General features: G+C 37.6%; 1 protein-coding gene across 2 annotated transcripts in view; it reads left to right on the top strand.

The window, feature by feature from the left end:
* epha4l (eph receptor A4, like) overlaps positions 1–12,721 on the top strand; it is a 49,271-nt gene that overhangs the window by 35,457 nt on the left and 1,093 nt on the right. The window contains exons 6-16 of one of the 2 annotated variants that reach the window (XM_073862955.1): positions 3,064–3,188; positions 4,597–4,756; positions 5,157–5,265; positions 5,350–5,402; positions 5,482–5,591; positions 6,384–6,573; positions 9,407–9,468; positions 9,770–9,979; positions 10,143–10,292; positions 10,475–10,668; positions 12,517–12,678. In XM_073862955.1, the coding sequence (XP_073719056.1) occupies positions 3,064–3,188; positions 4,597–4,756; positions 5,157–5,265; positions 5,350–5,402; positions 5,482–5,591; positions 6,384–6,573; positions 9,407–9,468; positions 9,770–9,979; positions 10,143–10,292; positions 10,475–10,668; positions 12,517–12,678 (1,525 nt within the window). Of the gene's footprint in view, positions 1–3,063; positions 3,189–4,596; positions 4,757–5,153; positions 5,266–5,349; positions 5,403–5,481; positions 5,592–6,383; positions 6,574–9,406; positions 9,469–9,769; positions 9,980–10,142; positions 10,293–10,474; positions 10,669–12,516; positions 12,679–12,721 lie in introns of both variants that reach the window. The other variant, XM_073862954.1, reaches the window with a different exon arrangement.

Consider the following 12,721-nt stretch of genomic DNA (forward strand, 5'->3'; position numbering starts at 1 on the left):
CAGATGCTGCTATGCAGTTTTCCTGTTTCAGGAGCTACCCATTTTGAGGTAGTTGCATACCTGACCTAGTCAAAATATCTATAATATTTGGGTTTCTATATGTGATTCGGGTCCCTACTTTACCATTAGTCCTGAAACTTCACTGGTTGTCCATCAGATGAAAATCATACATGCATTCGAAGTTGATCTCTTCTACGTGTTTGAGGTTTTATTTAGAGCAATGATTCAAGACCAGACACACATTTAAGTTTAATGTTTTGTTTTTTTCTGATGTCTAACTGTGGGCAAATGTGCCAGTGACGCTTGACTAAACAAAATGACTTGATAAACAAACAAACACACAATGCGTTAATGACAACATTTGAAGTCTGTTTCTCAAACAGTCTGAGCTGTTTCGATATCAAGACTTCTGTTTTGTAGAATAAATGCATACATACAGATCACTGATCCAGCTTTTCATTGTAATTTTTCTCAGTTTGTTTGTAAATTTCCCAGTTTCTGATTTGTGTTTTGTTTGGGGATGCACCAATATATCGGCCTATAATATGGCTGGGTATTGTCAAGGGCCTCACGGTACGATACGTATCACCATACATGGGCCATGATACAATGTATCACAATACGTTGCGTGTAACGATACATTGCAATACTTTTTCTTTTTTTTAATTAAAAATGTAAAAAAAATAGAGCTGAATTTTTTTAAGCCAAAGTAAATCCACACGTCGGCTTTGAAAGCTGCAGTCGTTTTTAATTTTTTTGCCATTTTGTCATTTCCGATAACTTCTGAGACATTGGCCGAATGGCCGTATATGACAGACAACTGGACAGCGACAACTACAGCAGTGACGGAGGAAGTCATTTGACGCACACAGAGAGATTTGATGATTTTTAAAATATCAATAGAGATTGAAATATCGAGATTTTACCACGATAGTTAGCTGTATCGATATTTTTGCGCAGCCCTAATAATTAGTATCAGTAGATAAAAGAATTTTTATTCCTACAATCGGACATCATCATCATCCATTGATCATAAGATTATATCCTAGAAAAGTTTTTTGAAACTTTTTTCAGCCGAACCTCCTTGACCTAAATTATTTACTTGAAGTACCCCGTGATATTTAAATTAAATATTTCAATAATCTAATTGCACATTTATGTTTAATTTTTAAAAACGTTTATTTTTCATCAATTTTAAAGTTTTTATCAGTAGTATTTCACATAGTTATTATTATTATTACCTGTTATTAAACCTCCATCTGGTAATTTTTTTTTTGGTACATAAAAACTGTCTTTTTTATGTGTTTATGATATATTGTAGTGTTGTGTAACGGTACATTCACACGGGCCGTAAGCGTTGACGCTTCCCATTGACTTTTAATGGGTGACGTCATGCATTGCCGAACTGAATTGTGGATCCGTCGGCGTCGCGTCACCGCCGTTGTTCGCGGCAGAAGTTGAACTTTTCAAGCGGCAATGTGTGCGTCAGCCAACCAGATTGCCTTATGCAAATAACCTAGACTGAGCCAGTCAATTACGTTTATGGAAGACCGGATCATGTATTGCGGCCACTGTGATTGGCTGTTGGCCACGCTTCAGACAAGCCTTCCGTTAAGTGTTAACGCTTACGCCCCGTGTGAATGCACCGTAATGGTACACTCTTAGAAAGGATGTATTCATTTTTAACACATATTTTTGTGTTAAGCTTTTAACACATTAAGTGTCATTTTTTGTGAATTCTGGGACAACACTAATGCGTTGTTTTTAACACATCCGTTCTAGCAGTGTATATAAAAAAAGGTTTAATGGTGTATATATAAAAATATATATATTTTTGTTGGTGTTTTTTTGTATTCTTAAATGTTTTATTTACTTTTATTATTATTATTATTATTATTATTATTATTTAATTATAATTTTTTTTTCCGTCAACTCACGAACCCCCTGCAATTTTCTAGCGGTTTGCAAACCCCAGTTTGGGAAACCCTGTCCTATCACAGGTTTTTAAACTGGGGGCGGGACCCACTTGTGGTATAAAATGGGTCGCGCAAAGTCACTTTGCTGTTGTGGTGAATGGCACAAAAACATTTGTCAAATTAATAACTAGCAATAACTATGATTTTGATATGATGTGTCATAAATTATTTTGTTATTTCAATTTAACTTACATTTTAAATAATAAAATTACAAGGAAAATGAAAAAATGCTGGGCTGTTTTTAACCCAGGGCTGGGTCACTATTGGACACTGCTGGGTTAAAATGACCCAAGTGCTGGGTTGTTTTAACCCAACTGCTGTGTGTTCTGTCCAAACAAAGCAACATTTTAGAGTATAAAAGAATCCAAATGTGTATTTTTCTCATATTTACATTTAATATGTTGGTGGGTCCCGGGATAGATTCTACCTGTTTGAGTGGGTCGCAAAATAAAAAGTTTGGGAACCTGACTGTCCTAGCAGATTATATCCTAGCAATCAAAAGAAGCACAAAAACGCATCAGAAATTATACTGTGTGATTATTTTATATTGGGCGACATTGACAACAGAACTGCAGTTTGTACGCTCTGCACTTCTGGCATTTCATGACATAATTATTTGAATCAAAAAATAAAAAACTATCTGTAAATGTCATTCTAAGTAATCAAATATCGTATCCGCACAAAAATTTTCATCCATGCAACCCTAGTTTTGTCTCTCGTTTTTTGTTGATTTGTCTGTGTCTTTAGAGAAACTGAGAAGACCACACTCATTTTTGTTGTGTCTGAATCTCTGTGTTTGACTTTCTCACCCTCAACAAAAACAGCTTCAGGGGAGAAAACTACACAGACAATCGCTGTCTTTACTCCAAATCCAGAGTCAAAAAGAAACAAGGAACATATGGGAGGAAAGGAGATTTCGTCCTCTGCGTCTTTTGGTTTAGTCTTTTCTCGTTCTGTGTTTGTCTGTGATGTGATGAAAGAGCGACCGGGACAGACAGAAATTTGACAAAAGTAAAATATGGCATATGTAAACCTTTAGTGAATATTAAATCTCTCTTTCTCTTTCTGTGTCTCTCTTTCTTTCCAGCTCCTTCCACAGTCATGTCTGTTGAAAGTAAGGACATCACTCGTCACACGCTCTCTCTGTTCTGGCAGGAGCCAGAGAAACCCAACGGAGTCATACTGGAATATGAAGTCAAATACTATGAGAAGGTGGAACATCTTGTTATTTTTATCTTATTTTAAAGCAATCGTTCGACCAAAGTTAAAAAAACATCTTCGTAGTTCTCTAACCATCATGTCGAATTAAGACTTTCTTACTTGGAAGTTTTCCCATCCTGGTTTATTTAATAATGCAAGTCATTTGGGACCAAGTCTGTTAAGATGTCAAGCAATGTAATGGTTTTGAAACATTTAAATGGGACATATCATGAAAAGCTGACTTTTATCATGTTTAAGTGCTATAATTGGGTCCCCAGTGCTTCTATCAACCTAGAAAATGTGAAAAAGAACAACCCAGTTACTTTGTTTGGGTAAGCCATTCTCTGCAAACATGTGAAATAAAAGGGCAATGAAATTTGGCTCCCCTTGTGATGTCATAAGGGGATCTTATTATCATAATATTGCCCCTTAAGCCCGGAATTCACTGCAGGATCGTTTAAACTCGGGTACGACAAGCATGTAGACTGTACGATGATGACACGGAGGCTTCGACGAATGCGTCACACACGCTAGCGCAATGTAACCAGCATGCACTAGTGATAAACAAATACCATTACGCAGGTTTTCTGACACTGTCAGAAAATTATCGTAGGCTATCTTTGGACACAAGACCAGATACACGGCCGTCCTTGAACCTCTCTCACTGTACGACATAGGACCACCAATGAAGAGCCACTATCACAGAAATCGCAACGAATGTTTCACGATGGAAATCTTTCGTCTGGGAGAGCCAAAAATCGTGCAATGTATCCCAGCTTTGATCTGCACTATCCAGGTGCAAAGAATCGAGAGAGATAAAATAATTGAAAGCCCAATTTAGTTTAAATTTCAACCAACCACCATTATGGTGATCAGTGTTTGCATTTCATCTGCTTATTTGCATTTAAAAGGACACACCCAAAAACGGCACATTTTTGCTCACACCTACAAAGTGGCAATTTTAACATGGTATAATAAATGATCTATATGGTATTTTCAGCTAAAACTTCACATATGTGGGGACACCAAAGATTTATTTCAAATCTTTAAAAAAAAGTGTGAGATGTCCCCTTTAAGTTATTCCCTCATCAATTTTAATGCATTTGGTCAGAAGATGCGCATAAACATATTTGTCTTTTTCAGAGCTTCGATGAAAAAAACAATGATAGTAAATAATGATTTAAAATTTGTAAGTAAAAATGTCAAAATTGTCATTGTTACAATTTTTTGGCTTTTGTAGTTTAAACAGTCCTACGTATGTGAACATTGTCTTTCTGTTGCCAGCGGTTTTATTCCTGAATGAACAGGAAGTAATGTTTTTATTATAAGAGTTAAAATAGTTCTGTGACATCCTTCCGCCTGCCCTTTGACCTGTTACCTTCCTCTGTCTTTCCTCTCTGTCTTTATTTATGAATCTCAGGATCAGAATGAGAGGAGTTATCGCATCGTCAAGACGACATCTCGTAACGCCGATATTAAAGATCTGACTCCGCTGACCTTGTACGTGTTTCACGTGCGCGCTCGCACCGCGGCGGGATACGGAGAGTTCAGTGCTCCTTTTGAGTACAGCACCAACACAGGTGGGTGTGTGCTTTGTGTGTAAAAGTGTGTACAGGTTAAGCTATCTTTGTAAAGGCCGAATGTCCTCACTAACATAGTAAAATACCATGACAACTGTTATAACTGAATATAAAGGCTCATAAATCACTGAATTATGTTTAAGTGTAATGCCGTGCACGTTTCTGAGGGTTAGCTTTGGGGATCGAAAATATCATTAGCTTAATATAAAATCAATAGATGTGTATAAAATGACCTCACTAATGTAGCGTGTACGTGTGTTATATTGAGAATGATCTAGAATTGAGCTTCACCAAATAAAAAAAATTGCAAAGCATGTATAACTTCTTAAATGTATGTGCATAAAAAGCACATAGATACTTTAATAAAACTCAAATAAATATTTTGTTACTCTCACAGTAGCAGCTCGAGTTGTCGGGGCCATGAGCTCAGCTGTGTTGCTGCTTTTGGTGGCCAGCTGTGTTGTTGTGGTTCTTCTTATCTTCATCATTGCCTTCATCATCACTAAAAGGTATTGATAACTACATCTAGTGTTTATGATAATAGACAAAGAAAGGAATAAATACTAAAATATTGTAATATGCTTTCATCACAGGAGGAGCAAATACAGCAAAACCAAGCAGGCCGATGAGAAACACCTTCAGCCAGGTAAACCAGCACCTCCATCATCATTGTTCTTCAGCGGGATGATTTTCAATTCTCAAACTTTTCCTCAATGCATCATTAGGGGTAAGGATATATGTGGACCCTTTTACCTACGAAGACCCGAACCAGGCAATTCGGGAGTTCGCTAAAGAGATCAATACATCCTGCATCAAGATCGAGAAGGTGATCGGCATCGGTGAGTTAACGTCCTATCGCTGCCTTCTATGTACCTTATAAATGATTTTTGACTAATGACACTTTAACAGGGTTCCCATGGGTCCTCGAAATCTGGGGGAAATAATTCAAGGCCCTAGAAAGTTTTTGAAAATGTACATACATAGATACAGGTCATTGAAAGTGCTTGAATCTATTTTATGCAAGAAGTTTTCTGGAAAAAATTCATATTATTCGCTGTGGAATGTAGGAAAATATTATAAAATTTCTAGACGTTTTAAGCACACATGCTAAACTGTTCGCTTTAAATGCTTATATCTTCTGTACGCGAATGTTGATTCATACCAAAATGCTTTTTTGCACAGTTGTGTTTGACACATAAAAACTTCTTCGGTTACGTATGTAACTGTTGTTCCCTGAGAAGGGAACGAGACGCTGCGTCTCCCTTACCATACTTCCTGTGTCCCTGTGCCGTCTTTGGCAATATTTCAGATAGCGATATACTTCCTGGGTCCCGCGTCACCCTGTCTTTGTCGTTAAGCCTCATCATTGGTTGATTTTGATATACACATTCAGATGCACTTATCCCTGGAGGCGTCCCCAAAGTGTCACCGCAGTGACGCAGCGCGAGTTCCCTCGAAAGGGAACTTTAACATTGTATCTTAAAAAGTGACACGATGTAACTTGCTCTCACTTGAAATGTGTCCCCAAATTGAGTCCTTGAATTTGAGGGTATTGGACCTGGAAAGTCCTTGAAAGGTCCTTGAATTTGAAGTTAATTGAAGTGTGCTTTAAAGACTACCTTTGCCTATCGGTGAGTTTGGGGAGGTGTGCAGCGGTCGACTAAAGCTTCCTGGCAAACGAGAGATCTGTGTGGCCATCAAGACGCTGAAGGCGGGGTTTACCGAACAGCAGAGACTGGACTTCCTGAGCGAGGCAAGCGTCATCGGACAGTTTGACCATCCCAATATCATTCATCTGGAGGGTGTGGTTACCAAATGTAAGTTGAAGGTGTTGATTTTGAATTACGGATGATTTAATGTAAATAAAAAAATATTATTCACTATTTCTGCAAAAGAATTTTAAATGTTTTATAAGGATCGAGAGGATTAGAAATAATTGAAAGTAAATAAAATAAGTTAAAAAAAGAGAAAAATGTATATATTAATTTAACTTTTTTATTCATCACGTTTCAATAAAATACCAACCACCAAATCGCACGCACAGGATTGTGGGATATCCTCGGTAGTGAAGGATACATCTTCACCATATGGAGGCATCTCAGTAGACAGGATTGATGTGTGCATTGATGGCTTCAAAGACTGCGTTTTATTTCAGCGTTCAGACATCCGATAGCTACCGCTTTTCAAACTTCAAAAACAGCAGAATATTAGGCGATCAAATGTTTGAGACATCAAGTAGTAATATCCTGCTTTTGACTTTGAATGAAACGCAGCTTAAAGAATCAAGCTTGTGATATAACATTTGATCTTTCTTTTGATATGTTAATGGTGATGCATGTGTTATGTATGCATGCTCAGGGCTTATTTGTGTGCATGTTTGGTAAATGCGGCTTGACAAAGACTCCAGACTCGCTCTCTGAAGCGCACACACACATATTTGTGGTCTCCAGATGGAGTGGGCCGCACTGAAGGGCTAATGTGAGATAAAATGCACCAGAGACTCAGGGTCATTAATCACGTCGTCAGACCTAAATGTGTTTGAGGGGTTCGAGTGTCACCTTATACCTCTGACCACAGGCAAACAACGCCGCTGCTGTGTGTGAGAAAGAGTCTCATATTCCCCGTTCACAGCCACATGTTTTACATATTTGTTTCATTTATTTTTAACTACTTGCTTTTTCTGTTTGCTTATTTTTAGTAGTAAACGGTTGCTGGTTTATCACAAAGAGAGTGTGAAAAAATATATAGTTTTTGTAGGTTATGGGAATGAAACTTTCATTAAAAAAAACGTTTTCTCACCCCCATGTCATGTTGATGTCTTTCTTTCTTTTCGTTGAAAAGAAATGAAGTTTTTTGAGGAAAACATTCTTGGATTTTTCTCCATATAGTGGACTTTTAGTGGACCTCAACAGTTTAAAGTTTCAATGCAGCTTCAAAGGTCTCTAAATGATCCCAACAGAGGCATATAAGGGTCTTATCTAGCAAAAAAATAAAAGTACTTTTTAACCCCAACTTCTAGTCTTGCACTAGCCGTTTGACACGCGAGAGCGACCTTACGTATTACATAATCACGTCGAAAGGTCACGCATGATGTATGCGAAACCATCCAAGTGTTTACAAGTGTGGAGAAAGAGGACCGATCGATGTTGTTGTATAAGGAATGATACTAATGAATGTCTTTGTGTCAGTTTATTGTTTAAAATCGTCCGCAAGTGTGCGTTTCACATATGTAACGTGTGACCTTTCCACGTGATTACGTAATACGTAAGGTCGCACTGGCGCATCACACAAGTAGTTCAAGACGAGAAGTTATGGTTTAAAATTACTAATTTTACTTTTTTTCGTGAAATAATGATTGTTTCGTTAGATAAGATCGTTTGTAGCCCTCTTAAACTGCATGTAAACTGTAAACTGTTGAGGTCCACTTAAGTCCACTATATGGAGAAAAATACTGAAATGTTGTCCTCAAAATATTTAATTTCTTTTCTACTGAAGAAAGGAAGAACTTATTGGACGACATAGGGGTAAGAAGATTATCAGGATTTTTTTTTTTAAATGGGAGTAATTCTTTAAGAAGAAAGAAAATATATATATATATATATATATATATATATATATATATATATATATATATATATATATATATATATATATATATATATATATATATATATATATATATATATATATATATATATATATATATTTGTATGTTATTTATGTGTTAATGCATATATTAAACTTCAGCATGAAACTTAACAATGTTTGAGTAGCAGGTGACGATGAAAACATTCATTATAATTTCCCAATAAATTAAAAGAGAAAGTTATTTGAAACAGTTGGAAATCATCCAGCCCTGTCATTGTTTAATTTAATTTTAGCTCATAAATCTCTCCATAAAACTATGAAGCTGTCTTAATTCTCCTGTTTTGTGTTACCGCAGAGCTAATGGAGTTGAATGCTTCATTACCATAATGTAAATGAGAATGAATTGAATCTAAATATGTAAATAAGGCAGCGTGGGATCGATGCGTCTCTTAACAGTGGTTTTGCTATAATGTTGCTTATATTACCACAGTGCTCCTCTGTTGATTCAAATGCAAGAGGAAATTATTTTTGAACTCATTTCATAAAATATAAAAGTATTTTTCTCATTTGTTATAATTTCATATATATATATACAGTATGCATCATTTGTTCAAGATTGGAGATGATAGTCCTCACCGCGCCGAGGTCATTGTCAAACATATGCGTGCATTAAAGACACACACATGCAAAACTAGACACAATCTGTAAACACTAGATTAGCATTCTAATAGGGTGGGCGGAAAGGGGCGGACCTCGGTAATGCAGACAGTTGGGGGAGGGGTCAGAGGTCATCTGCTCTTCAGGACCCTTGGAGGAACTGTCAGTCAAACTTGACTCAAGGTCATCAGAAAGGCCAGACCAACAAAGATGGTCAGCTTGAGATTTTTTTAGTGCACTTCCTCTATGCGAAAGCATCATTGACTAACTGTCAATCAAACAGTCACTCCGTGTGTGCGTGTGTGTGTGTGTGTTTCGTCTGCTCAGTGCATCCTTGGCATTCAGTATTTTTTCATAGGTCAGTCAAATGTTATATAACTTATAAAGTCTCTTTTTTAATTGCAGGTAAACCTGTTATGATCATCACAGAGTACATGGAGAACGGCTCTCTGGATATGTTTCTTAGAGTAAGAGCATGTTTGTTTACAGTCTTTCTTTTCCTACACTGATATTAAATCCTTGTTTTTCGATTTTGTGTTATACATTTAAAACTAAACACAAATGCATGCATTTATAACACCTGGAGAAATGGATGCATTTGCATTTAGGCATTTAGCAGAAGCTTTTATACAAATTGACTTACAAAGACGAGGAAACAACAAAGGGAGCTTTCCTGGTCCTTTAAATGACTTTCACGAACAATCATGATTCATTCACTTTAACTGCCTACACGTCACCGCTAAGTTTGATGTATTCCTCATCTTTCAGAAGAATGACGGCCGCTTCACTGTTATTCAGCTGGTGGGGGTGCTGAGAGGTGTCGCGTCTGGTATGAAATATTTGTCCGACATGAGTTACGTTCATCGAGACCTGGCAGCGCGAAACATTCTGGTCAACAGCAACCTGGTGTGCAAAGTCTCAGACTTCGGGATGTCCAGAGTGCTCGAAGATGAACCAGAAGGAGCTTACACTACCAGTGTGAGTTTACATTGGTTTATATATATTTATGCATCACAGCTGTGCCGATATACAGTCCAAAATCCCTCATACAAAATCCAAAATCCATTTGGACCATTTTCAAATAAATGATCTAGTCTTAGGTTAAGTCTTATTGCTGTTAACACAAACCTGTCAATCACAGGGAGGAAAGATTCCCATTCGCTGGACGGCTCCAGAAGCCATCACATACAGAAAGTTCACTTCAGCAAGTGATGTGTGGAGTTACGGCGTCGTCATGTGGGAGGTGATGTCATACGGCGAACGACCATATTGGGACATGAGTAATCAGGATGTAAGTAGCACCATTTAGAGTCCTGGTTAATTAAGGCTTTGATCCCCATGCCTTCTTTCGTTACCATGGTGCGGTTTTCCATGTGTGCGTCCTTTATTGTTACATAATATTGTGCACCGTGCCAAATTATACAAACTTATTGAATACTTTAGTTAAGTACCCATTTCCCCTCTGTTTCTTAGGTGATAAAGGCGATAGAGGAAGGCTACAGGTTGCCGCCGCCCATGGAGTGTCCGCTGGCGTTACATCAGCTCATGCTGGAGTGCTGGATGAGAGAACGTGCCGACAGACCCAAATTCAGCCAGATTGTCAACATGCTAGACAAACTCATACGCAACCCAGCCACGCTGAAGAGGATAGCGGGAGACACCAGCAGGTACACAAATACACACTTACTGTGCATTCAAACCAGACATGAATATAGCGATTAAATTGTGCTATTGTCACAAAGTGCGGCGGCTAAACATTTCGCAGATGGTGTAGTGGGCAGCGCTCCAACATATGGTGCAAATGCACTTCTGCCGACTCGAGTTCGAATCCACGAATGCCAGAAATTTCATAGTGTGTTCAAATTTGTATGCAAATCTGCGCCATTCGCACATAAAATTGTGACATTTGTGCATTAAATTTGTTCGTGAAATTTGCGCCATTTGGGCAAGAAATTTGCGTCATTTGCTTGTGAAATTTGAACACACTATAAAATTTGCGTCATTGGCGCGTGAAATTTGAACACACTATGCAATTTGCTGCATTTACGCTTGAAATTTGAACGGCCAATGAATTTTGTGTCATTTGCGTGTAAAAATTTGAACTCACAATGAGTTTTGCGTCATTCGCCATGTTAAATTTGCGTCATTTGCTTGTGAAATTTGAACACACTAAAAATTTGCGTCATTCGCCCGTAAAATTTTAACACACTATGAAATTTGCGTCATTCCCGCGTGAAATTTGAACATACTACAAAATTTGCGTTATTCGTGTGTGCAATTTGAACACACTATGAAATTTGCTGCATTTACGCGTGAAATTTGAACTGCCAATGAATTTTGTGTCATTTGCGTGTAAACATTTTAACTCACAATGAGTTTTGTGTCATTCGTCGCATGAAATTTGCGTCATTCGCTCGTGAAATTTGAACACACTATAAAAGTTTCGGCATTCGCTGCATGAAATTTGCGTCATTCGCCACGTTAAATTTGCGTCATTCACTTGTGAAATTTGAACACACTATGAAATTTGTGGCATTCACGAGTGAAATTTGAACACAGTATTTAATTTGCAGCATTCGCACGTGAAATTTGAACACAATATGAAATTGAACTACCAATGAATTTTGTGTCATTTGTGTGTAAAAATTTTAACTCACAATGAGTTTTGTATCTTTCGCCGCATGAAATTTGTGTCATTCGCTCGTGAAATTTGAACACACTATAAAATTTTCGGCATTCGCCGTATGAAATTTGCGTCATTCCCATGTTAAATTTGCGTCATTCGCTCGTGAAATTTGAACACACTATGAAATTGTGGCATTCACGAGTGACATTTGAACACAGTATTAAATTTGCAGCATTTGCACGTGAAATTTGAACACACTATGAAATTTGCGGCATTTGCGCGTGAAATTTGAACACACTTTGAAATTTTCAGCATTCGCGCGTGAAATTTTCGCGTTCCTATTTATATAAAAGTATGAAGATGTGTCGTACAACTTTACATACAGAGACAATAATTTTGTCCTCCATTGATGTTTCATATAGTTGTAATCAAGTCATTTCTAGAGTAAGCTAGTAATGTGGTTAATGTGGTGCGAATATTCCCCAAAGTTCCGATTTTTTTAACTAGCGCGAATCACTCGTTACATGCGTCCCGAAATGCTCAATTCACGCCGCCGGATGTCTAGTGTGTATTTGCATTGAACCTAACATGTAAACTACTTGCGCTTAACGCTTCATTCACGTCTGGTGTAAACGCACCACGAGTCACCATTTACATTTTATTATATTGTATAAAGATACAGAGAAAACAGTCATTTAAGTTTGGACCAACATTCCCAATCAATTTAGAGTTTTCAGGATTAGAAATTCTTTAATATCAAAATCTGCATCCATCCAAACACACACACACATACTGTAAACAAACAGCCTTTCATATACAAATGCACATAAAAGCCCAAGTTTTTTCCTGAGCTGGTATAAATTATACTTCTAAATGTTTTCCCCCAAAGGCCTCACCCCTCCATGCTGCACCATGCTTCCTCCGGAAGCTCCGCCCCCTCATTGGCTTCTGTTGACGACTGGCTGAAAGCCATTGGACTAGAACAATACAGAGACAACTTCAATACAGCGGGACACAGCAGTTTAGAGAGTGTTATAGAAATAAACCAGGAGTGAGTATCAAAACACACATCCAGTACTCATCCAATAACACGT

Source organism: Misgurnus anguillicaudatus, chromosome 24 (genome assembly GCF_027580225.2).
Source record: "Misgurnus anguillicaudatus chromosome 24, ASM2758022v2, whole genome shotgun sequence".
Lineage (NCBI taxonomy): Eukaryota > Metazoa > Chordata > Actinopteri > Cypriniformes > Cobitidae > Misgurnus > Misgurnus anguillicaudatus.